Below are 23532 nucleotides of genomic sequence, written 5' to 3'. Positions count from 1 at the left end.
TTCCGTTCATCAGTGCAACAGTTTTCCATACCTATTGAAGGTATTGAGGACCCATATACAATTGCCGTCTCATCTTTTGCGCTACTAAACTCTGAAGGTTACACTAAGTCAAAATGCAGACACCGGGTTTGACTGTTCCCAAATTCCATCATATTTGCAAAGTTAATCCGCATTTGCTGCACTGAATCTGAATCACTGAATTATTAAACTTCTGCTAGAGTTGTGTTAGAGAGTAGTATTGAATTGCACTGAAGATGCACCTCTTAAAACACAATAATTCGACAAACATTATTTTTTGGTTACAAAAATCGCTTTGCAGAATTTCGCCTCTTTGACCACTTGTGACAAAGTCCGAACAATAAACCTGTGATGTGCAATATAGTTACTATTAGAGGTATGGTTTTCGTAAAGTGCCTTCAATAGAAACTTTGATTTTCTTAAAGGATTATAGCAATAGTTATACAATATCGAAGAATAAAATGGTTAAATTATAGAGGATCAATATATAATACATGTTGGTGCTCATGTTAATAGTTCGAATGCTAAGCCAACAGTATCTGACACAATTTAGCCTATAAGCAACCCAAACATGACAAATAGTAGCAAAGAAATTAGTCTAATTATTCATCTATGATTGCCATTTATGCGGGTATTGCTACGTTCCAATAGACCTTTCTCGTCCGACCTAACCCCCTTTTTTCTTATTTTTATTCAAAAGACTACACATTTTTAAGAATATTTCCGTTGAAATGAGACTTTTTAGAGCTATCGTGATTTTTTAATGATTTTTTTAAATTTGAAAAATGCAAGAATGTTGAGTATGTTTTTCACCTTTGCAAGAATGGTGGGACTCAAAATGTGTGTTTGGGCAACACTGTTTTGTATATTTTTGCTTGAGTTCCTGGCAACGCGGCAAATGAAGTGGCGAGTCGCGGTACAAAGTTCATTGGTTATGTAAACAAACTAAAGTGAACCTCACGGTGAAGAACATTGCATGATGATGTTTAACCTCACTTTTTTGACAGTTCAGAGAGATTGTTTACATGGTCTTGGAATTTTTGTTGATTCGATCATAGTATGAGGAACTTGGTCTGGTTCGCTGCCAAATGTTAACACTTTCCAAACAAGGACGCTCAGCTATAATTTTTTATTTGATGTCGGCATCATACATTGTTCCGTTAAATTTAACATTTTTACTTTTCTTGTACATGATTCATTGAAGAACTAAGGAATTTCTAGCCAAACATTTGAAAAAGGCCTACTGCCCAATGCAAACAAATCGAATTTTCATGTTCTCTATTAAAATCCTGGGACAGAACATGTGGATAGATGTTTTCTTTTTCTTTTTTTCTGTTCATTTTATCTCTTGTCTTGCATAGCCACTCTTTCTTCCTCACATATTTTAAATGGACTGGCTACATTTGACTGCATTTAACGGTTCCCTTTGGCTGCATTTGACAACTCCCACTGGCTGCAATTGACATTAGGTTTTTTCGTATCCACACGTCCCGCCCCAGTTAAAAACTATCTATCTGGCCATGTACATTAGACCTCTTCACATTTTGAAAAAGTTTTGAAATATATATGGGTCAGCTCAGATTTTTGTTCTACGTGAGAATTTAAGAAGTTTCGCCAAAAATGACTCAATTTGGACATGATTTAGAGGTGTCTCCAATCAAAAATCGTGTTTTTGCTATGTTTCCATAGTAAGATCACTTACACTCTGATTTAATAGGCCCTACATGCCCACATATCATCACATGTTGTTCCTTAGACATATCTTAACATGTTTTAACAGGTAAACATAGCTCTAATCGCAACAGAAAATTTGTCAACTGGATTTTTATATAGAAAAGTATATCAAGATCAAGAAAAATTAGTAGTATTTTTTCTTGGTTCTGAAATTCTTTTCAATATAAAAATTCAGATAACAATTTTTCTTTTGCGATTAGAGCTATGTTCACCTGTTAAAACCTATTAAGATATGTCTAAGGAACAACATTTGATGATATGTGGGCATGTAGGGCCTATTAAATCAGAGTGTAAGTGATCCAGAGGCAAACCATACTGGAACGCAGCGAAATTCCTCGCAATGAATTGTTAGATGAAATTTAAGGAAGTACAATTTTCATAGCATAATTTAATCGATCGAAATTGTAGTCCCCAGTCGAGAGAGAGAGACTGATAGAATAGCAGCAGTTAGGAATTTTCTTTCAAAAGCTAGGAGCGGTTTCGCGTATCCTGAGCTAAGTAGAGAGCGTTAAGACAGATTTCCGAAGCATGTCAAGTGCTATCAGATGAGAAAAAACCTCGCATCTATGACCAGTACGACAAGGACGGTCTGCTGACCAGCGGTTCCGTCCGGTACCACCATAACACATGGCATCGACAACACATATATATTCACAACATACTAATTACTTATCCTTCCGAAAAAGTAAATAAATTGACTATGAAATTTATCATTCGCTTCCTAGTTATTTCCTGCCACTTTGAACAAGACAGCAATTGCAGATAGCTTTATTGCGGTGCTAAAATGATTGCAACTCGGGATATAATATATATTTACATATAATTTCTCCTCCCTGATATTCTTCCAGAATGTCAGTTCCGAGCACTGTTTTGCATTTGCCGGTTAAATAAACGATAATGCGATAATCGACGAAACTTTTGCTGTAATGGAACTTGAACACGAATAATAAATAATTGTTCCATTCGAAAGCGATAACCTTATTGTCCTCATGTTTGCAGCTATCATACGCTGGTAGGCATTCTGACCAATGGAAACGTTCGTCGGTATGGGCATTGAACGATCAAAATCATTTCAACAACTTATCATCGACCGAATTCGTTACCTATAAAGTTCAGGTAAACTTCACCACCTAAAAATTTGTAATCAATCGGATCATCATTATGTCATTGTTAGGACTTAACCCACGAGCAAACAATCAAAAGTGTACAAATCCTTATCCATCATCCAGAAAGCAATCATTTTATAGCCCAATGCTTGATCTTGCGATTCAACCCAAGTAGCAATGGCAACTTATTGAAAGTTTTAAATGTTGCACATCTGCTACACAATATTTTTTATTGTTGGATATATTTGAAAAGAATTTCTACGGGGTTTTAGAATGATTGTACAACTATGTAACTATAGAGCAGGCCAATAGTGTTAAGTATGCAAACATCAATAACAGTTGTGAAACTAATCAGAAACTTTGCTAACTTGCACAAACAGTCTAACAAGTTGCAAATACCTCTTTGTTTGCCATTCCACCCTAAAACAGAACTGTCCAACTACCCAATGCTCGACAAATGGCACAGCTATTGTTTTCATTATTTTGCTGCATTTAGGAACATGTTGCACAACATACAAACAAAGTGCGCTTTTTCCATAACATAGTTGTTACCAAGAGAGTTACAAATACTATACAGTAACAAAGCGTGCTACTTGGGAGCATATGCCACCGGGTTTTACATCTAGCGCCGATTGGTCAATGTATGAACCAGGTTCCCATTGTTCCAATCCTCATCCCTCTTGATTTGATATTCTTTCAAAGAACATCGAAAGTATTCAAGTAATGTAAATTTTAAAAGTCGATGTAAACAAGTCTTAGATAAACAAGCACACTGATCTGTCAGAAAAGTGAGGTAATACATTTTCATACAATACTCTATGTTTTTGACAGGTATATGAATGAATCATTCAGCATCAGTGACGCCAGGTCTATTTAAACAATAGCCTGCAGTAAAAATATAAAAAGCCTGCTGATTGCTACAAAAATCTTCAATAAATTTGACATAGAAATGTAGTATGTATATATTTTAAATGATCAAAAATGTTGAAGACTGGTGTATAAATTGGCTGGCATAGGCTTTGTTCTGCTAAATATTTGTAATTTGCAAAAGATCTGCAGTGAAAATGCAAAATCTGCAGATTTACTAATATATATATATATATATATATATATATATATATATATATATATATATATATATATATATATATATATATATATATATATATATATATATATATATATATATATATATATATATATATATATATATATATATATATATATATATATATATATATATATATATGCAGATCTGGCATCCTTTTAGTATTCCCCACAGGAAATTCATCCAAATGGTGTAAAAATACGAGGAAACAAGGCAAGATAGGTATTCAGAATATGGGGTTAAATGAGCAACTTGCACAATTTTTGATTTTTTCAATAGTTACAGGTACCAAATCATCGCGGCAATAGGCAGTAACGAATTGGAGATAAAAAAGGAAGCATCCTATCATATAAATTTTTTTGACGAGAAAGGTCTATTATGTCACCAATGTAATAACAATAAAATAATTATATTGTATGTAGCAAATCATCGAAAACTAATGTTAATAAATGAGAAAGGCAAAACTACTCGTAAATATTAAAATGTCTTTCGTATATTTCATCGAACAATTTGTTTGCCGAATGAAATTGATTCGTAATAAGCAAACGCAAGTCCTTTCGTGATTTTTAAGAAAACCTCATAATAAAAATAAAAGTGATGCCATAGAATTACGAATGATTCATGATATGTACGAAAAATTTGTATATTTTACGAATATTGTCTGTACGAAACTAATTCTTAGCGATGTCGAATATATTCCCTCGGCGTATCGTCATCATTCAACTCGAAGTAGGTTTCCATCTTGTATTTACTTTGGGAAATACTGAGCAGAATCAATCTGCACCTCGTTAGCACAATGTGACAGATAAATAAACGACATTTTGTATCTATTTATCAGCTTGACAACTAATATGTTGTTAGAGTATTTTAATTGCCCCGGTGTGTTTGTTTGTCAAAACAAATCCACATTTTTTTTCCTCCTCTCCTCGGACTCTGATGCAAGTTGCGAACCTTCCTACCCACATACCTAGTCGTTTGCGTTTCAGATGACGGAAAGCCATGTTGCGTGAAGTAAAACTATTTCGAGGGACTACTACCACCACCTCAATAAATATGGTTGACGTGGACGACACGCGAGTGGATGTGGTAAGGAGCAGAGAGTTGAATTAATCATATGGACTTTCTAGCTATATCGTCCACCGACTACGATAGGATGGTCGAGTCGGAGTACACCAGCGTGTAGTGCTGAGCTGGCGTCGCCATTGACGGACCCACGTTGAATAGCGCAGCACGCGTCCGGGATGAGGAGAACGGTGGAAAAACTAAAACTGCTAGGAGAAAAAAAATTGAAATAATAAAACAATATTATTTCAGTGATTATAGCGAAAATAAATACTGGCCAAAAAAGAGTCGTGGATGTAGCAGATGGGTCCAGACTTTTCACTCGATATGTGACGATACGAGGGGGACGAGTAGGTCGCGGTAGCCATAGCAAATTGCATTTTTCTATCACCGTTTGAGCGGTGAGTGAATCAGACTAGCAAGTGTGCGACAGTAGTAACCTGCGGAAGTAACTTGCTATCCTGCTCTGTTCGCCGGTGATGCGATACAAAACGGAATTTCCCAAGGGGCCGGGCTACAGTGTGGTCCCGTTCAGTCGTAGTGACGGACGAGCACGTCCGATTTGGCAGGTAAGCTATCGTTCCATCTTCATCACGCATCACATGTAGCAACGGTGTCGGAGCGAGAGCATGTTTGAAAGCGGAACATAGTAATCATCGCTTGTTCAACCCCCACTGAGAAAATATGAATGAATCGGTGCGTCCTGCTCGCTCTCGGTGCAAATGATATACGGGTGAGTGGAATGGCGTGCATGTCGAGCCGTAACCATGGCTAACTCGGACCGGAGAGTTTCGGTTGTATGTGCTGGTGCGTATGGATGCCTGTTTTTACTGCTGCTCGCTGGTTGCTGCGCTTCGTTAAATCAGTGTCGCCGCAGCAAGAAGTGAGGAAAATCATCATCATCGGTCCCGCTAGTGTGCTAATCGGTCCTGACTGTTTTTGTATATTTTTGGACGTCCAAGAGTGTTGATATGTTATTTTATCGTTGGAACCCGTCGCTGCAATAGCAAAATCTGCTGCTCGCTCGTGCTCTCGTTTTGCCGCCGCCTGTTTGTGCCCAATTTTGCACCACAGAACATCGTCCTCAGTCAGCCAGCAGAGCCACTAGTCAGTGTCGGCGCCGCACCGGTGGTGGATGTGTTTTTTGTTATTTATGATAATAAAGTGAAATTTTGATTGAAAACAATGTCGGTGTGATATGTACCTTCGACCGTCTAGCCTTTTTCGTAAATGGTCCGGGGTTTTTATTATTATTGGAAGCAAGACGATTAGTGACAGTGTGTGAGTGGACTCGAACGTGGAGAAAACCAGTTTAGCGGCATAAAAACATCTGCAAAAAACTTGTTGTGGTAGATAATATTGTTGTGAATAACAAATTTAGCTGTTTAAACTACAAACAAACAGCAAGTGATCCGGTGGAGACACGAGACCACCTCATCGATAAGACCTGAGTGTTTGGACAGTGTAACGAAGATGCATACTTTGTTTACGGATCAAAATACTTTCTCGCGGCACTATGGGCACGTACAGCCAGGATACCCGACAAACACTGGAACCATGGCACCGGCCCATCACTACCCGTACGATCAATACTCGAGATATCCGTACGCCGGGTCGGCATATGCCCTCACGGCGGCCCACCAAAACAAGGAAATGGTAAAGCCGCCGTACTCCTACATTGCTCTAATTGCAATGGCTATACGGGACGCAGCTGATAAGAAGATCACTCTGAATGGGATTTATCAGTACATCATGGAGCGTTTTCCGTATTACCGGGATAATAAGCAAGGTTGGCAGAACTCTATTCGTCATAATCTTAGTTTGAACGAATGTTTTGTGAAGGTGCCTCGTGACGATAAGAAGCCAGGTAAGGGAAGCTACTGGACGTTGGATCCCGACTCTTACAACATGTTTGATAATGGATCTTATCTTCGTCGTCGGCGGCGCTTCAAGAAAAAGGATGCGCTCAGGGAGAAAGAAGAAATGATGAAGCGTCAAAGTATGATGCTTGAAGACAAGATTAGTGATTTGAAACCTTTGAAAATGATGGGCGGTTCTCATTTAGACGGCAAACAACTTAGTCATCAGTTTAAACGGGAACCTGGTCTTGATCTCGCAACTCAATGCATGGTAAAGGATGGTCTGACTCCTACCATTCTGAATTCCTGTCACGATACTCTTGCCACCCAAATGAACCATCTTTCTACGGGCGAACACGGTTTTACGGTGGATTCTTTGATGAACGTTTACAACCCGCGACTTCATCACACATCCTATCCGTACCACTTCAACGAGGATCAGTTGGTTACGACATCATCGCAGTTCCGTCACCAGCACAGCTCCGCTCATCATCCGCCTCCGCATGGTGGTTGGTACACTCCGGAGACACCACCGGAATCGATCGGTAATACCTCCGGGGGCAGTTCGTCGACTCCAACCATTCCCACCTCGACGCATCATTCGTCCGGCTTTCGGGATATGGTGTTCGAGCATAGCCAAACCAACTGCCAGCTGGATACGGGCAGTCCCAGTAACAGCATAACCTCCGCCAGCCCACCAGTGATTCCGGGTACGACAAGCAGTTCCGCAGTAGCTGCAGCCGCCGTGGCAGCCGGGCATCTGACCGCCGGAAACCTGAGCCATCTAGGACACTATCGGTCACACGTCGGCTACTACCAGGATTGTGGTATCAAGTACGTGTAAAGGTATCCGGGGCTTCAGGCTATGGGTTATTCAATTCGACTCTCACGCTAGGTGCTCTCTTGCTGAAGTGCGCTCGAAAGCATCAATCATCTTTCGACGATTTCTTGTTGTAGAGAGACCATATGCGCTCTTCATCTCGAGAAGCTTCTTCGCCGAAAATGAGTGCTGGTTGGCCTTGAAAAATGTTTTACAGTCGTGCTTCTATATGGGAGTTTCCCTGCTGTACTGCGTCCAACAGGGCCCCAAAACCGGTTAGACAATTTTTCCTTACTTCATTCGCTATTAACATCAATACCGGACCCTATTGCAGAAAAGTTTCCAGATAAATTAGCTTCATTATTCAGGCAAGAGAGCACTTCCTGAGGAGATCTGAACCCGGCGAAGAAAGTGAGTAAAATTTATGCGAAATCCAATGACTGACGTGCTGATTTAATTTATTTCCAATTTCCGTTCGTAACATTAAGAACTTGTAATTGAGCATCTCATTCCTGAATTTCAGTTTTTTTTTAAATGATACACAAAACGAAGAGATACGGTATACAAATAGCAATTTGTAAAATTCGTTATAGTTGTTCAAACTTTGACATTTTATTGGACTTTGTAAATGTTACATACATTTCCGAAATAGGAAATACCAGCGTAAGAAATACGTTTTCTTGAAACAAATTATTAAACACCTTGTACATAGTAAAAAGTAAGTCACTTCGTAAACGATAATGTCGAATTGATCGCCAAAAAAAACCATGACAAACCAGCTTATCTCTGTGTGTGCGTGTATAAAAATATCACTATAAAAAGCAACCACTTGAATTTCGAAATCATCAGCAGAGCAGATCAGAGCGAGAGCAAACAATAGCGGTTAGGTAAACGTGCAAATATGATTTTCGAACCATAGCAAACAAGATTAAACTGTTAGGCAAACGATGTGATGTATCATAACGAAACTGTGAGTTTACGCGTATGAAGATGCACGAATGTGTCAGTGTGAGTTCCGTCGGCGCCTCGCAACTGTGATTGAGTTCCAAATAGAGTCGGGAAAATCCGTAGCGAATCTTTTGTTTCTTTACTTTATCCAGCTAGATCTGAATTTCCATTTTGTTTATGCTTTATAACTTTTGACGGTTTGTCGAAAACCGAACAGATGCACGACCGGAATCGAGTTTGTATATTGAAGGTGAGCAAAAAGGTTCAGAGATCCATAGGGAGAGGCAGATATAATGCCAATACTGAAAATTTGTGGAAAAAATGAGGATAGGCTAATTATTCTACTGTGTATAATATTTATAAATTAGATGAACAGGACACGGTTATTCTTTTTAAATTAATATACGTGCATTGCAGGATAGTGTATTATAAAACTAGTATTTAACAATAGATTCAAATTATTATCATAATACGACACCGGTGAAAATGAAAACATGAATATATCGGATCAAAATTATAAATTTCATAGTTTTACTATACTACGGGAAATATGTTACCAGTTGAGAAACGTCTTGAAAAATTTTGTGTTGAGAAATCAAGGGTGTATCAGGCAAATCACGATGCCTCTGCTGCATATTATCTATCTGTCTATTAAAGCATAAGTCCCATATATTGAGAAACAGCACACCAGGGGAAAAATTGTTCAAGATTTACAATTTCATTGAGCCTCATGGATGGGACAACCATGTTTTGGTATTTTTTTATATTTTCTAAACAGACCTGTTAATCCTGTTTGTGCATTGGTGATACAGAATACAATCCAACAGACACCTTATTTCGACAAAAAAGATATGGGACTTTTATGCTTTAATGGGTAGTAATGGTATATCTCGAAACGTGATGTGTAATTTCGATTTCTATCAATTTACTAGATTGGAATAATTGCAGAAACCATTACATGCTCTCGTGAAATTGATATTTTTTTATTTCAAGGGCACAGTGGGGCAGAATGCTACTTTCGACGCCCAAAACCTCTAGCGCCCTGGGTATTTATCTTGGACGATTGGTGTGTTTAGCAAAGTATCGTGGATAAAAATAAGCATTATTTTGACAACTTTGGTTTTGATCTAGATAAGTAGAAACTGATCTAGATCAGTTATATCTTTTGACACAGGCGTCCAATTAAAAAGTTTTTTTCGGTAAAGTTGTTTGTTTTGATATGCTAAACATATGCACCGAAGACACTTATACCCCATAACTCATGTAGATGGCGCTACATGACATTTAAAAATAAATATTCGAAAAAATTAATTTTTGCATATTTTATGAAAAAATCTCTGGAAAATTGTGGTTATTATTAAATTTTTGAAAACATACAATAATAAAAAATTGCAACAAGTGATAAATGTTATGATGACATTTAAAGGTTGTTTTCATCATAAATATTAAAAAAAATATAGCCCACAAACATTTTAATAACCCAGGAAGCAGCAGCTGAATGTTTGTGACTAGTGGAGACCTTTAACTTTATAACTACGAAGAGAAAAAAGTGGGGCAAGGTTGGGCTTTTTATATATAGACATTAAAAATAAGGAAAAATATATAATTCGCATGAAATAGTTCCTAATTTGCTTGAGTAGCTTTGAGTAATCTTCAAAATATGTAAATATGTTCTTGTTTTTGAATTCAAGTATAATATTTCGGATTAAAAAAAATAAAGTAATTCATAAAGTAATTTTGTTCTTATGTCTCTCGTGCTTTCTGTAGTTTGCCAAATTGTAGTTCGGATATAAACCATGGCTTATTCTTTGCAAGAAATATTTTGTGTGAACGATTTAAGTTAATCCACTTCCGCTACCGTTTTCTTTTAGCATCACCTTGATTGAGTTTTCTCTCCATCTGACCTTTTATCTCAAGATTCGATGATATGTTCATTAAGCATTTCAAAAATGGCTTTTATGTTTGTGCGGAACATTTCATACATTTGACAATTTAACCTGTTTGGAATATATGAACTTGTTCTTATTTTTGTTATTTATTTTATAGTTTATTTCACATAACATTAAACTAACTCTTGATGTCTACAAAAATTAGGGTTTGAACTAGTCACACACAAAATTTCAGCTGCCGCCGCACATTGAGTAATGATTGCGGAATTCGGAAACTGGCTATTTATCGTAGAAATACATCAATTTCACCTAACCTAAATGTCTGTAGATAAAAAGCCCCACCTTGCCCCACTTTTTTCTCTTCGTTATTATAAAGTTAAAAGCCCTTACTAAACACAAACAAAATTTCATCTGTCGCCATCTGCCGCTTCGTGGGTTATTAAAATTTTTGTGGGTCGTATTTTTTCAATATTTACGATGAAAACACCCTTTAAATATCATGATAACATTTATCACTCTTTGCAACTATTGTATGTTTTCGAAGATTTAGTAATAATCAAAATTTTCCAGAGATTTTTTCATAAAAAAAATGTAAAAAATAATATTTTCGAATATTTTTTTTAAAAGTCATGTAGCACCATCTACATAGCATATAGAGCATAAGTATCTTTGGTATATATGTTTAACATATTAAAACAAACAACTTTACCGAAGAAATTTTTTTGATTGGATGCCTGTGTCAAAAGATAGAACTGATCTAGATCAGTTTCTACTTATCTAGATCAAAACCAAAGTTGCCAAAACAATGCTTATTTCCATCAACGATACTTTGCTGAAGACACCAATCCTCTAAGATACATGCCCAGGGTGCTAGAGGTTTTGAGCGTCGAAAGTAGTGTTCTGCCCCACTGTGCAGCGTATGTTTTGTTTTATGAAATTCAGACTTCCAACAATTACAATATTTGATACTACATCTTTCGGATATTTAGTAAGAAAATACCCCAGAGAAAAAAATCAGATCGATCAGTATACGACATTAGGTATATACTTGAAAATTCTGTGAGTTATGGGTTTAATTATTCGGTCTGAACGATAAGATGCAGGTGTAGAGGATACAGTTGACCCACTCATTCCTTTTATGGCTCAGCCAGAAATTCGAATTTGGGGAGCTTAGCGAAATTTGACGATTTTTTAAAGAAAGCGCTGAAGTTTGATATTTGATTAAAGCTCAGACATAAATGTGTTCTAACAGTCTTCATCCAACTCAACAAAATTTTGCAAAACCGAGTAGTCATTTTAGAACAGCTTATTAGTCCACCAAATATTTGTGTCTGCAATGGATTTCTAAATGCAAAGGTCATTTTCACAATTGATGATGACGTGCAGCAAAAATTTAGTCAATACTTTTAGCTTCAAGAAATTGAATTTAACGTTATAAAAAAGTATATTCCGCCTAGTTGTTGTCATAAAAGATTATTCAAATCCGAAGCATTTAGCAAGAAAAGTTGGTTAGTCTGCTAAAGAGAACCCTAGTGGTGCAATTATGCCTTTCGCAGTTCCTCAAACTGATTCCATGGTTGGTCATGTTCAATATAATTGTTTAAATATCTGTTACATTCTTAGTACACCTTGCACCTACATACAATGGCTCGCCAGCCACGCGCTGGATGAGCTACGTGTCGACGCTGAAACTCTTGAAACAAAACAAAAATCATACTTAATTAGCTTTAGGGGAGCGTCTGGTGTAGAGCGCTCAAATCGAAATCCTATTTTGAAGGCAAGGCAACAATGGATCTCTTGTGTAATGTAAAGATTTATTTATACATTCATCATGTGGACCAAAACGCGAAAAACGAAGCTACTGGAAAAATAAAATATATTTCATTTCCGCGCTTTTTTATTTTTTGTGGTTAATAGACATCCGAAATTGCTCGATGCAACTGTCAACTCGAAACTGTTATTGATATCGAAAATTTCACGCTCGATTCGACATTGCCTCTTAGTGAGTAGGAGAACATGGGGAGACTTGACCAAGCGCAAAATTCTATTTTTGGCTATGGTGTCTTCTATTCGATTCTTAAAATTAAAAAAAAAAGTTTTTATACTTTTTTCGATCTCTTAAGATAATTTTTAAAGTTTGGAATGAAAATTCCTTTCCTTACAGAAAATATTACCTGATTAATAAATTTGCATTAAATGATGTAATTTTTTATCAAACTTTGTATGGACATATCTACTCGACTACTAATTACTATTAATGTACCAATATACCATCTTAATCTTTGTGAATCAGTGAAATGATTTTACATAAATTGGAACATTGGAATTGTTATTACTACACTAAGGCAGAATACATAGCGAAATTCATAAGGTTCATCTTATGATGACTAGAAAAGTAACAAAACTATGTTTTCATAAGATTAATATGAAAAACATCCGACTGGTATGATTACCTTAACATGTTACAAGTTATTGCATATGCCAGTCGTTCGAGTTTCATACGAGCATCTTATGATTTTCATAGACATAAGAGAAATGTATAATATTGTCTTATGATCATTCAAAGATGGCTTATGGAACATGAAATCATAGCAAACCGATTTGACCAAATAAATGCCGTTTCATAAGATAATCTTATGATTTACATACGTGCTACTTGTGGCTAAAAATAATACGATATTCCTATGAAATTCGCTGTATTTTTTGTCTGAGTTTACACTAAGGCAGAATACATAGCGAAATTCATAAGGTTCATCTTATGATGACTAGAAAAGTAACAAAACTATGTTTTCATAAGATTAATATGAAAAACATCCGACTGGTATGATTACCTTAACATGTTACAAGTTATTGCATATGCCAGTCGTTCGAGTTTCATACGAGCATCTTATGATTTTCATAGACATAAGAGAAATGTATAATATTGTCTTATGATAATTCAAAGATGGCTTATGGAACATGAAATCATAGCAAACCGATTTGACCAAATAAATGCCGTTTCTTAAGATAATCTTATGATTTACATACGTGCTACTTGTGGCTAAAAATAATACGATATTCCTATGAAATTCGCTGTATTTTTTGTCTGAGTGTAGAGTTTGAATGACATTGAACGCAATAACTAATGTTGGGGAGACTTGATCAAGATTTTATGGGGAGACTTGACCAATTGGCAATTAGCTGAAGAAAGATACAAAATTCCTGATATTTATTATGCTTTGGTATCTACTGTTAATGTTAATCACGCCTCAAACAAAAGTCTTTATATTTAATATTAATAAACAGAGTTATCAATAGTACACCCAAAACTCGGCCGTAATACTTTTACGGTAATAAGAAAAAAAATCTCTAATAGCAAGACGTTTAATACTAAAACGGTCGCAACAAAAAAATCCCCAAACGGGAATACCAACACATTCAAATCTACTCTGCATCGCACTCATGTTTCATCAATTCTTCTACAATAAATATTAACGCGTTGGCTTGTCTGAAAGTGTGTAGTACTTCGCTTGTCATTGTATTGCGCATCAAGCGAAGCAAATGACGAGATTCGATTTTCTTTACACGACGCATTCCGTATTTGAAGATCGGCTCACACTCGGCTAGCTTAAAAGTACATTCAGAAAAAAGCGACTTGAAATAGTGGTGGGTTATTTCGGTGGGTGTTAAATTAAAATTTCCTTTCTATCACGGACGTCAACAGCAAGGTTGCGACCGCACAAAACTTACACAGTCCTTCCCGTCATGTACGGGAAGCAAGACCTACGGTTTGGATCCACGCATCCGAACCGAGGGTCCGGATCCAGACACTTGTCTGGATCTAAACGCCAAGTCTGGGCCTGGTTCAGGTCCGGACTTGGTAAGGGGAAAGGGGTTGGGCTGGTCCAGGGACTGGTCCGGATCTGGGTGCTGGTCCAGATCCGGGTACTGGTCCAGATCCGGGTGCTGGTCCGGATCCGGGAGAACCGGGTTTGGGAACAGGTCCGGATCAGGAGCTGTGCCGGATCCAGAAACTGCCTACACTTTTTATTTCACTATCCAACCTGCCCAGTAAAAATATTCCGCCTGGTTTCTGCCAATATTGGGGCAGATTCCAGCTTGAACTTGGATAGAAATTCGCCACAGTTCCGGTTGGTTTGACCCGATACTAACACTATCATAGAAATCGACCGAATTATCCTACATGCGAACAGAGCCGAGGTTAACACATACTGAAAAAGTGTTTGGTTGTGTGATACGCATACGTGAACAGCAACCGAAATTCGTCATTCCACCGTTTACTACCATTGCGGGAATATGAGTTTAATACCGCAATGCGCAATTGCGTGGTCTGTTACCGAAAAGACAATAGAATCTTATTCAAAAGTAATAGAAACATACCCGTCGGATTTTGGGTGTACGACTGATTTCGTGATGTGTGAACATGCAGTACAGTTAATCCTTAAAAAGAAATACATTAAAAAAATCGAAATTTGTCAAATGCAACCCTTTTATATTTTTTGCTGCTACCCAAAGATTCCGACAATATGGAAAAAATAATTACAGAATGTTTTATGTCATTCTTTTTTGTTATGATTTTTCAAAATTCTTTTGGTCAAGTCTCCCTACGCCTTGGGGAGACTTGACCAAAAAAAACGATCTCAGAAAAACTTTTGTAACTTTTCGAAAGTTAAATTAAAAATTCTGCAAAAAATCATGAAAACGCACAATAACTTTGCACATTATATCTCAATGCCTTTGAGGGACTGAAGGCCTTTTTAGCGATTTACAGTGACACAATCTCATTTTCGTACACCGCTGTGCGGAATGCTTATATGCATTTTACAAGTAAAAAATGAGTTCACGAGACATTTTAATTATGTAGAAATAGTTGACTAGACAGCATAAGGAAGATACAATAATTATCTTTGTACTACAAATGCTCATTTTTTCACAAAAAATCATAATGCTAAAGACAGTCAAATATACACATATTCGTACAGTACACATATTTTTTCAAAAATCAATTGAAATTTCTATAATAAATATTCAATGTGGTACCTTTTGTTTGTAATTACAGTTTTCAATCGTATTGGAATGCTATTAACTAGTTTTTCTGTGCATTCAACTTAAATTTTATCCCATTCTTCTAAATAGTAGTTTCTAAGATCTTTCTCATTATAATCCGGATAGTTTTTCACTTTTTATCCAAATACTCCCATTTATTTTTCTAATCAGTTAATAAACGGGGTCTGCAGTGGAGAATCCATAACATTTAAACAATTATAAATTTACTCTGAACGTTTTTTGCACGCCTTATGCTTTAGTTTTTTCTCCTGATCGAATTTCCAATGTCCACCATTTTTTAGTAAAAGTACCACTTTAGGGAAGCTTTGCTTTAAAATTTATTTTAAGATATTCATATTAAAAAGCACATTCTGATCCATCATTCCATCAATGAAGACCAAATTTCTAGCACTTCTAGTGGACATATAATACTCCATACAATAACTCCACTGTCCCTGCGCTTAGCTGCTGTTATAAGACTATTACGTTCAGGTCTGAGTTCGATTTTCTCCACCCAAAACAACAGCCATTTGAGTCAAAGATGTTGAATTTGGACTCGTAGACAAAGTTTAACATCTTTTCAATATTCCAATAAAGTTGTTTAGTGTATAAAAATCAATTCTTTGTTCTTCTCATTGATGAACAGCTTCTTGCTCAGAACACAGGCATTGTAATTGTCAGTTCTACGTACATTACAAGCCGTACCAGAGTAGACTTATACTTAAATGCTATGATTCAATTTATTTACCATGTATATAACATTAATTACTCGATTTTCCCAAATTTTTCTAATTAAAAATCCTTTATCCCTCATCGCAAATTTTTTACAGTTCAAGTTTTTCGCAATATCTGTTCTGCATTTCGCCACATCAAAGTTTTTAACAACATGTTAAATAGTTGGACGCGACCTTCGAACAATTTCAAAGATTTTATGAAGTGATTTAGCTTAATTTTGGTGAGTAATAATTAGTTTCCGTCCCATAATGGCAGTTAGTTTACTTTTTTTTTAACCATTACGTTAATTTGAGGGAATTTCTTAAACTAGTGTTGAGGAAACTATGCCAATGAACACTTTTCTGTAGTCATAAAATCTATTTTTCAAAGTAAAACAAAAAAATAAAGAAATAACAGGTCTTAAATTACAAATTAAATGACTTTTCAAAAGTGTACGAATATGAAATTGTGCCATTTTCACACCAAGTAATGATTTTTTATGTGTAGTGTACGGAAACTTGCACACTTTAGATTATAAATGATAAGAAAATGACAGATGATGATTCTACTACCACATTTACAAAACAATACCTATATTAAATAGCGCAAACGTTTGTGAAACAATATTAAATATATACACTAGAGGTGTACGAATATGAGATTGTGTCACTGTATGCAGTTTTAGCTGAAAACCCGGTCAAGTCTCCCCATGTTCACCTAAATACCAGCAACAGGCATTGCATTTATCGCTCATATGAGTAAATGCGCCCGGATAGTTTGCTACTGCGACAATAAAAACTCACATTTTCACACGAAAAGTTATTGGCACTCACACAACTTGTCCGGATAAATACAACGTTTTATTTCTCCGGATAAATAAAACAGCCGGAGAATGAGTGAATGAGTTTATCACGGTATCCTTTTTTCGCTCGCTGCTTTCCTGCCGTTATTCCAAAACACGAAAAAACATGTCTATCATATTTCTTTGCCGCTTTTCTTTATAATTAACTTTACTTTTTTAAGTTTTTATTGATTTCCACGCAATTAAAATTTTATCACCTTCTCCAGTGAGAAGGAAAAGTTAAAATAATTTTATCCGGAAAATCATTCTCACGCTATTTGTGGAGACGGAGAATTTTGCGACTCGTCTTATCTCGGAAAAGTTGAACATCGGATAAGCTTCTTCTCGCGTGAGTGAGAGAGAATTACAATGCCTGACAAGCAAACATTGAACGCTAAACAAAAACATTTGTTATATTCAATATAGTGTTATCTTTCGCAGGTTATAATTTTTTTTTCACGTAGATTAAAGTTGAGTAAAGGTAACTGAAAAGAGTATTCGAAGAAATAAACATTCAGGGCCGTTGGCAGCCGCGCCGGGCCCCACGGCTTGTATTACTATGAGTTAGTAATACAAGCCGTGGGGAACTCGCGAGTCTGTGGTTTCTTTTAGTGTCCGGTTGACTTATATTGCCACATCCATAGATAGCGTGCCAGACAGGAGAATTTCGACAGCTTTTTATTTCGTGGTATCCAAATTGGATAAAATTGCCATAGCTACGAATTTTTAAATTTGCGGGTACTCAGGAATCAGTAGCGTCTAGCTCAAATGGCACGTTCCTCATGTTGATCGGAGATTTGTGCCCTGCTATGAATCGTCTTTTCATGATTTTCCTGATGGGAAGGATTGGGGAAGTGGTAAGGATAGGGATAAGGAATATACCTAAGAGACCACGAAGCATTATTTAATGGCTTTAGATATGTTCTATATTCGCATAAAAAACATATTCTTTACGGCTTCATAGTTCTATAGAATTCAATAAAGCACACTTAGTGTCGGAAATTGTGGCGAAATAGTGTGCCAGAATAGAGCTAGTTCAGAAGCACCTTAATGGCTGTCAGCAATGTTAACATGGAGCCTTTTTGCCTTTCTCAATAGAAAGGTATTGCAATTGCTCTGAAAACCGACTTTTTAACGGAGGCCCGGAGGGCCGAGTGACATATACCATTCGATTCAGTTCGTCGAGTTCGGCAAATGTCTGTGTGTATGTATGTGTGTGTATGTATGTGTGTGTATGTATGTGTGTGTATGTGCGTCTGTGTGTGTGTACGCGAACACAATCTCACTCACTTTTCTCAGAGATGGATGAACCGATTTTTACAAACTTAGTCCCAAATGAAAGGTGCAACGTTCCCATAGGCTGCTATTGAATTTCTAATGGATCCGACTTCCGGTTCCGGAATTACAGGGTGATGAGTACGATCACGCAGAAAATGTCGATTTTAAGAAATTCTGCAATGAATGTATAATGGTGAAAATTTTTCCAAAATGTGACTACAACTGCTTCGATTTGTAGTACTAGGTCATTAACAGCCATTCAAAGTCTCTTTGGTCACATTGGCCACCATCATCGGTTCCGAAAGCCCCGGCGGAAGTATCTAAATTCAGAATAACAGTCACATCGGTTTCTCGGAGATGGCTAGACCGAATCAACCAAACTTAGTTTCAAATGAAAGATGTTGCGTCCCCGTAAATGGCTATTAAATTTTATCCCCAACCGACTTCCGGTTCCGGAGTTACGGGTTGTGGCGTGCGATCACATAGCAAATTGTGATTCAAACCGATACTCCGATGGAAGCAAAAAAGGTAAAAATTTCGCTAAAATGTCTCAAATAACTTAACTTTGCAGTTCTAGGTCACCGACGGCCAAACAAACTTTCGTTGACTACATTGACCACCATAGACGGTTCCGGAAGTGCCCGGGAAAAGCGGCCATCTTTCAAAATTTACGAACTCACATCAGTTTCCCGAAATGGTTGGGCCGATTTTCACAAACTTAGTCCCAAATGATAGCTATAACATCCCCATAGATGTATATAAAATTTCGTACGGATCGCTTATATGGGTCCGAATATAGACTAAATCGTTCGGTCACATATGAAATTCCCATATAAGTCGGAACTCTAATTTTTTTCAAAAAATTTCAGAAATCGAATTCGTATTTTTGATGCCAAACATCTTTAAAATGCATGAAATGTCGAGATTTTATGTTATCTCGAAAAAATTTTATTTATGAAAATCGACTTTTTGGGACTTTGCCGATTTCGCACCTTTTTTTCAGTTCAATATTACCGTGGCTGTTTTTTCTTTAACAAAATTTTAGAACTCGAATAATGATTTATTTTCCTGTATATGGTTGTCATGTGATGTATAATAATAAAATGTAATATATGCATTTAAAAGTTTTTAATGAATATAAACAACGCACACATTCTCGTGATTCATGATTGAGAAAGGCACAATTGCACCGCTAGGTGGATTAAAATAGGTTTTTTTAAATTACCCTTCTTTGTCGACACAGCAAAAGAAAAAAATAACTTTCGATAATGTACCCACCCTTCCTCTCTTCTTTCGTATGACATGCCGACTGTTTAAATTGACGATTTAGTGCCTATAGAAATGGGATTCGATCTGCAGTCGAAAACCTCGTCTCAATTTGGTATACGCGTTTGATCACTGATCTGTGAGAAGATGTGCATGTATACTTGGTTCAATCCAAACGCTACCTAAGATATTTGGTTGAAATTACGCAAATGTCTATTGTGGATTGGGTATATTTGCAATTGTATTTCTTCGAAAAATCGTGCGTAATTTGCATTTTGATTTTAAGTTTATTGCATCATCATATATTACATGAATACATACGAGTTTAGGTGACTATTGGAACGCATACGTATATTTGTTATTGTTCGGTGTCTCAATGCACTATAAGAAGTTTCTATATTAGCACTTAGAGTTTTCTATAAAAGCTACATAGCGTTTCTTTTCAAAAACTGTCGTGTCATCGACATCGTGATTAACAAATTTATGTCAATATACGTGAAAGTGGCCTCCATAAGAGCTCTATATCTTCGCATTTTCCCGGGTGTCCCTAACGTTGTTCTTGTGGTGAGAATGCTCCTTACAAACCAACTTTTTCATACGTAGCCATTTTATGCGGGTGAACCGAAAATGGGATGTTTCATCAGACAATACTGGTTATGCAACCATGGTAAATTTCTATGCGCAAATTCTACAAAAAGACACCGCACCACGGAAAACTTTGTGCAAAAGCAGCTAAGAAAAGCCCAATTACGTAAACAGCACACCGTTATCTTATGCCAAACCACAAACGGCTACAAAACCAATGTCTACGGGTCTGGCAGGAACAAATGGTCGATGTTAAGTCAGACTGGACTACGTAGCAAAACATAAAAAAATGAGATAATGATAGCAAAGATAAAGAATTTCTTCAGCTACATTCGACTTTTGCCAGATATGAAATATGTAACAATAAACAAGAATTATGATAAAAATAAATTTCCAATTATAATGTAGAGGATGCTGCAATTCGTACTTAAAACTCGTTTTTCTCGAAATCAATATATTGTCACTTAGTCCGGTCTGACTTAACACCGACAAAATATTCTCTTAACAACAATCACGTCCAGTGTCTCCAAGCCAACAACCGGCACCACCAGCAAAGAAGCGAACATAGAAGTTATGCGTTAGTCCGTACGCTCACATTTCTTTTTGACGCTCTATTACTTTCTTCGAAAATACTTTGAATTGGATTCTCAATATTTTGTAGTGTATCCCGTCAAATCAAGCAATAAAACTCCGCTTTTGAACTTGTACATAAAGTAGACAACTTCCTTAAGAACGTTTTAATAAATGTCAATTATCAAATAAAGTTTTAATTTTTTACGCTTTTGTCATTTAACAATTTAATAGCGCTAATCATTGCAAAAAAATTACTATTGCTATTTTTATTGCTCTTTTATTAATACCGGACGTATTCGCCACTCTTCCGGGTGAAAACGCGAGCCCCTCAAATACGACCCGGGCCCCAGGGCAATTGTCCTGGCTGCCTCCCCTCTCATCGGGCCTGCATACATTCATCAGTTTTTATGATAAAGAATTCGGTCGCTTTTTTCAATGTAACGTCCAAAATCCCCAAGTCTTTTTGTACCACGTCAACAAAATACAAAAATCAAATTTTCTTTGAATCGCTCGAAATTATACTTAGTTTGATTAAGGGGTTACACCACAGTAGAATTTTAAAAAAGTCAAATTTTCATTTATTAGTCTAAAATGTCCTTTTCCTTTAGTATCTTAAACATGATATCCAGATAATATGATAACATGGAAGACGAAAACAATACAGAAATGTTCAAATTTTCAATTCTGTTGCAACGCCTCTTATGTGTACCCCGAGTGTGCTGAAGACTTAAACCGCATTTTTCTCGATACCACTTTTTTGAGCTGGCCGGGAATGTAACTCAAAAAAATGATTTTTGATAGCTTTGAAATTTTCACAGTATATTCCAAATTGATTTCTTCAGCGACGTTGACTTACGTAGGATTTTAATTTTTCAGTGCTTAGCATTTTTAAATTAACAATTTTGTATCGATTTTTATGGCACTTTCGGCGTTTTTTCATTCAAAAAGTCGCTATTTCGCGAACAAAAAATTTAAAGAAGTTTTACGTTATCATAAATCAGAATAAGAAAAACTTGAGTTTTTGGTTCTAGATCAAAAATTGCGAGAGATAGTTTTCCGGCCGTGGGCCCCTTCTGAAAATGCATGGAGAAAATGCCGCACAGCCGCCATCTTATGATGAAAGTAGTAGAAAATATTATTTTTGTCATTCATTACTTATATTATAAAACCCGTTTTAATCCACCTAGTGGTGCAATTGTGCCTTTCTCATTTATCCAAACTACGATTCCATGGCTGGTTACGTTTAATATAATGGTGGAAATGTCTATTAAATATTCAGTGCGATTTAGACATACGTACAATGAATCGACAGTTACGAACTTGAGTCGCTATATATCGACGCTGAAACACTTGAAACCAGCGGCGAATCCAGGAGGAGGGTTCGGGGATTTGGACCCCACCAAAAAATTTCAACTTGTTAAGAAATTTTAAATTAGTTTCTCAACTCAAAATCATTTCAAAGCAAATTTTGCCCTGGTTTTTCAGACCCACTAGGAAAATTTATTCTAGAGGAATTAGAAGATTTTATTCGCGTAGAGGGGTACTTGCTGAGGGAAGGGCGGTTTAGCGAAAAGTGGTGAGTGATGTGGGGGGGGGGGGGGAGCACACCGTATCCCCCTAACCACGACGCTGTTAAAATACAGAAAACCTGCGCAAGTAAAAAAATATTAATTAATTAAGTTGACTATGTTCAGCGTGATTGCATTACCTTTCTATAGGAGAAATGGAAAAATGTGAATTTGCTGTGTGTCCGTACTCTTACACCCGTAACTCCGGAACCGGAACTTTGAATTTAATGAAATTCAATAGCAGCCTATGGAAATACGCACACACACAGACATTTGCCGAACTCGACGAACTGAGTCGAATGGTATACGACAGACGGCCCTCCGGGCCGGGATTGAGTTGACGATGTTCAGAGTGATTGCATAACCTTTCTATAGGAGAAACTTTTCTCTTTCATACATATTTCATACAATATTAAAATCCATACTGATGTCAATTTATGCACATTAGGTTGGGACAAAAAATAGAATCCAGCTCCGAGCAACTTTTCAGGTACCATTTGCGTCCTAGAACAACTGTGCAAATTCTTAGCTCGATCCCTAAAACTATATTTTTTCGCCCACTGTTTAAAGTTTACATGGGATTTTGCATGGAAAAACTAACTTTCACAAAATAATTCCTCCGAAAGTCGCCCATTGCTTCCTAAAAATAAATCGTTATGTGGCTTTTATGGGAAATTTAACACAGAAACGAGGTCTCGAAAACCACGAAATGATCTGACGCTTGAGAAAAAAGTTATTAAGCAGAAACCGATTGATGCTCTGACGATTGATAAAATATTCATTTTTTCTAGCACCACTGCTGTTAGTTTCCAATTATTAATAATTATATGCAATTTTGTTTTGATCTTCGCTTAATGTGTTTATATTATTTGTTTATGCTGTTTGGCCACTTCGCAAGGGTTTTGTCGAATAAATTTAAGCTTCTTTAATACATAATAAGTGAAAGTTAAAAATTTTGTATATAATTCGACCGTCAGCAGCAGTGATGCTATGAAAAGTGAACTTTTAATCAATCTTCAGGGCATCAATCGGTTTTTGCTTAATAACTTTTTCCACAAGCATCAGATCGTTTCGTGGTCTTCTAGACTTTGTTTCCTTGGCAAATTTCCTATAAAAA

General features: G+C 36.6%; 1 protein-coding gene across 1 annotated transcript; it reads left to right on the top strand.

The window, feature by feature from the left end:
• The first annotated feature begins 5910 nt into the window (after positions 1-5910).
• On the top strand, positions 5911-9155 carry LOC131692466 (fork head domain-containing protein crocodile). Its single transcript, XM_058979524.1, has one exon. The coding sequence runs from the start codon at positions 6502-6504 to the stop codon at positions 7729-7731; it is 1230 nt and encodes a 409-aa protein (XP_058835507.1). The 5' UTR covers positions 5911-6501; the 3' UTR covers positions 7732-9155.
• The last annotated feature ends 14377 nt before the right edge of the window (positions 9156-23532 follow it).

Source organism: Topomyia yanbarensis, chromosome 3 (assembly GCF_030247195.1).
Source record: "Topomyia yanbarensis strain Yona2022 chromosome 3, ASM3024719v1, whole genome shotgun sequence".
NCBI lineage: Eukaryota > Metazoa > Arthropoda > Insecta > Diptera > Culicidae > Topomyia > Topomyia yanbarensis.
This window is presented reverse-complemented; position numbering and strand designations above follow the sequence as displayed.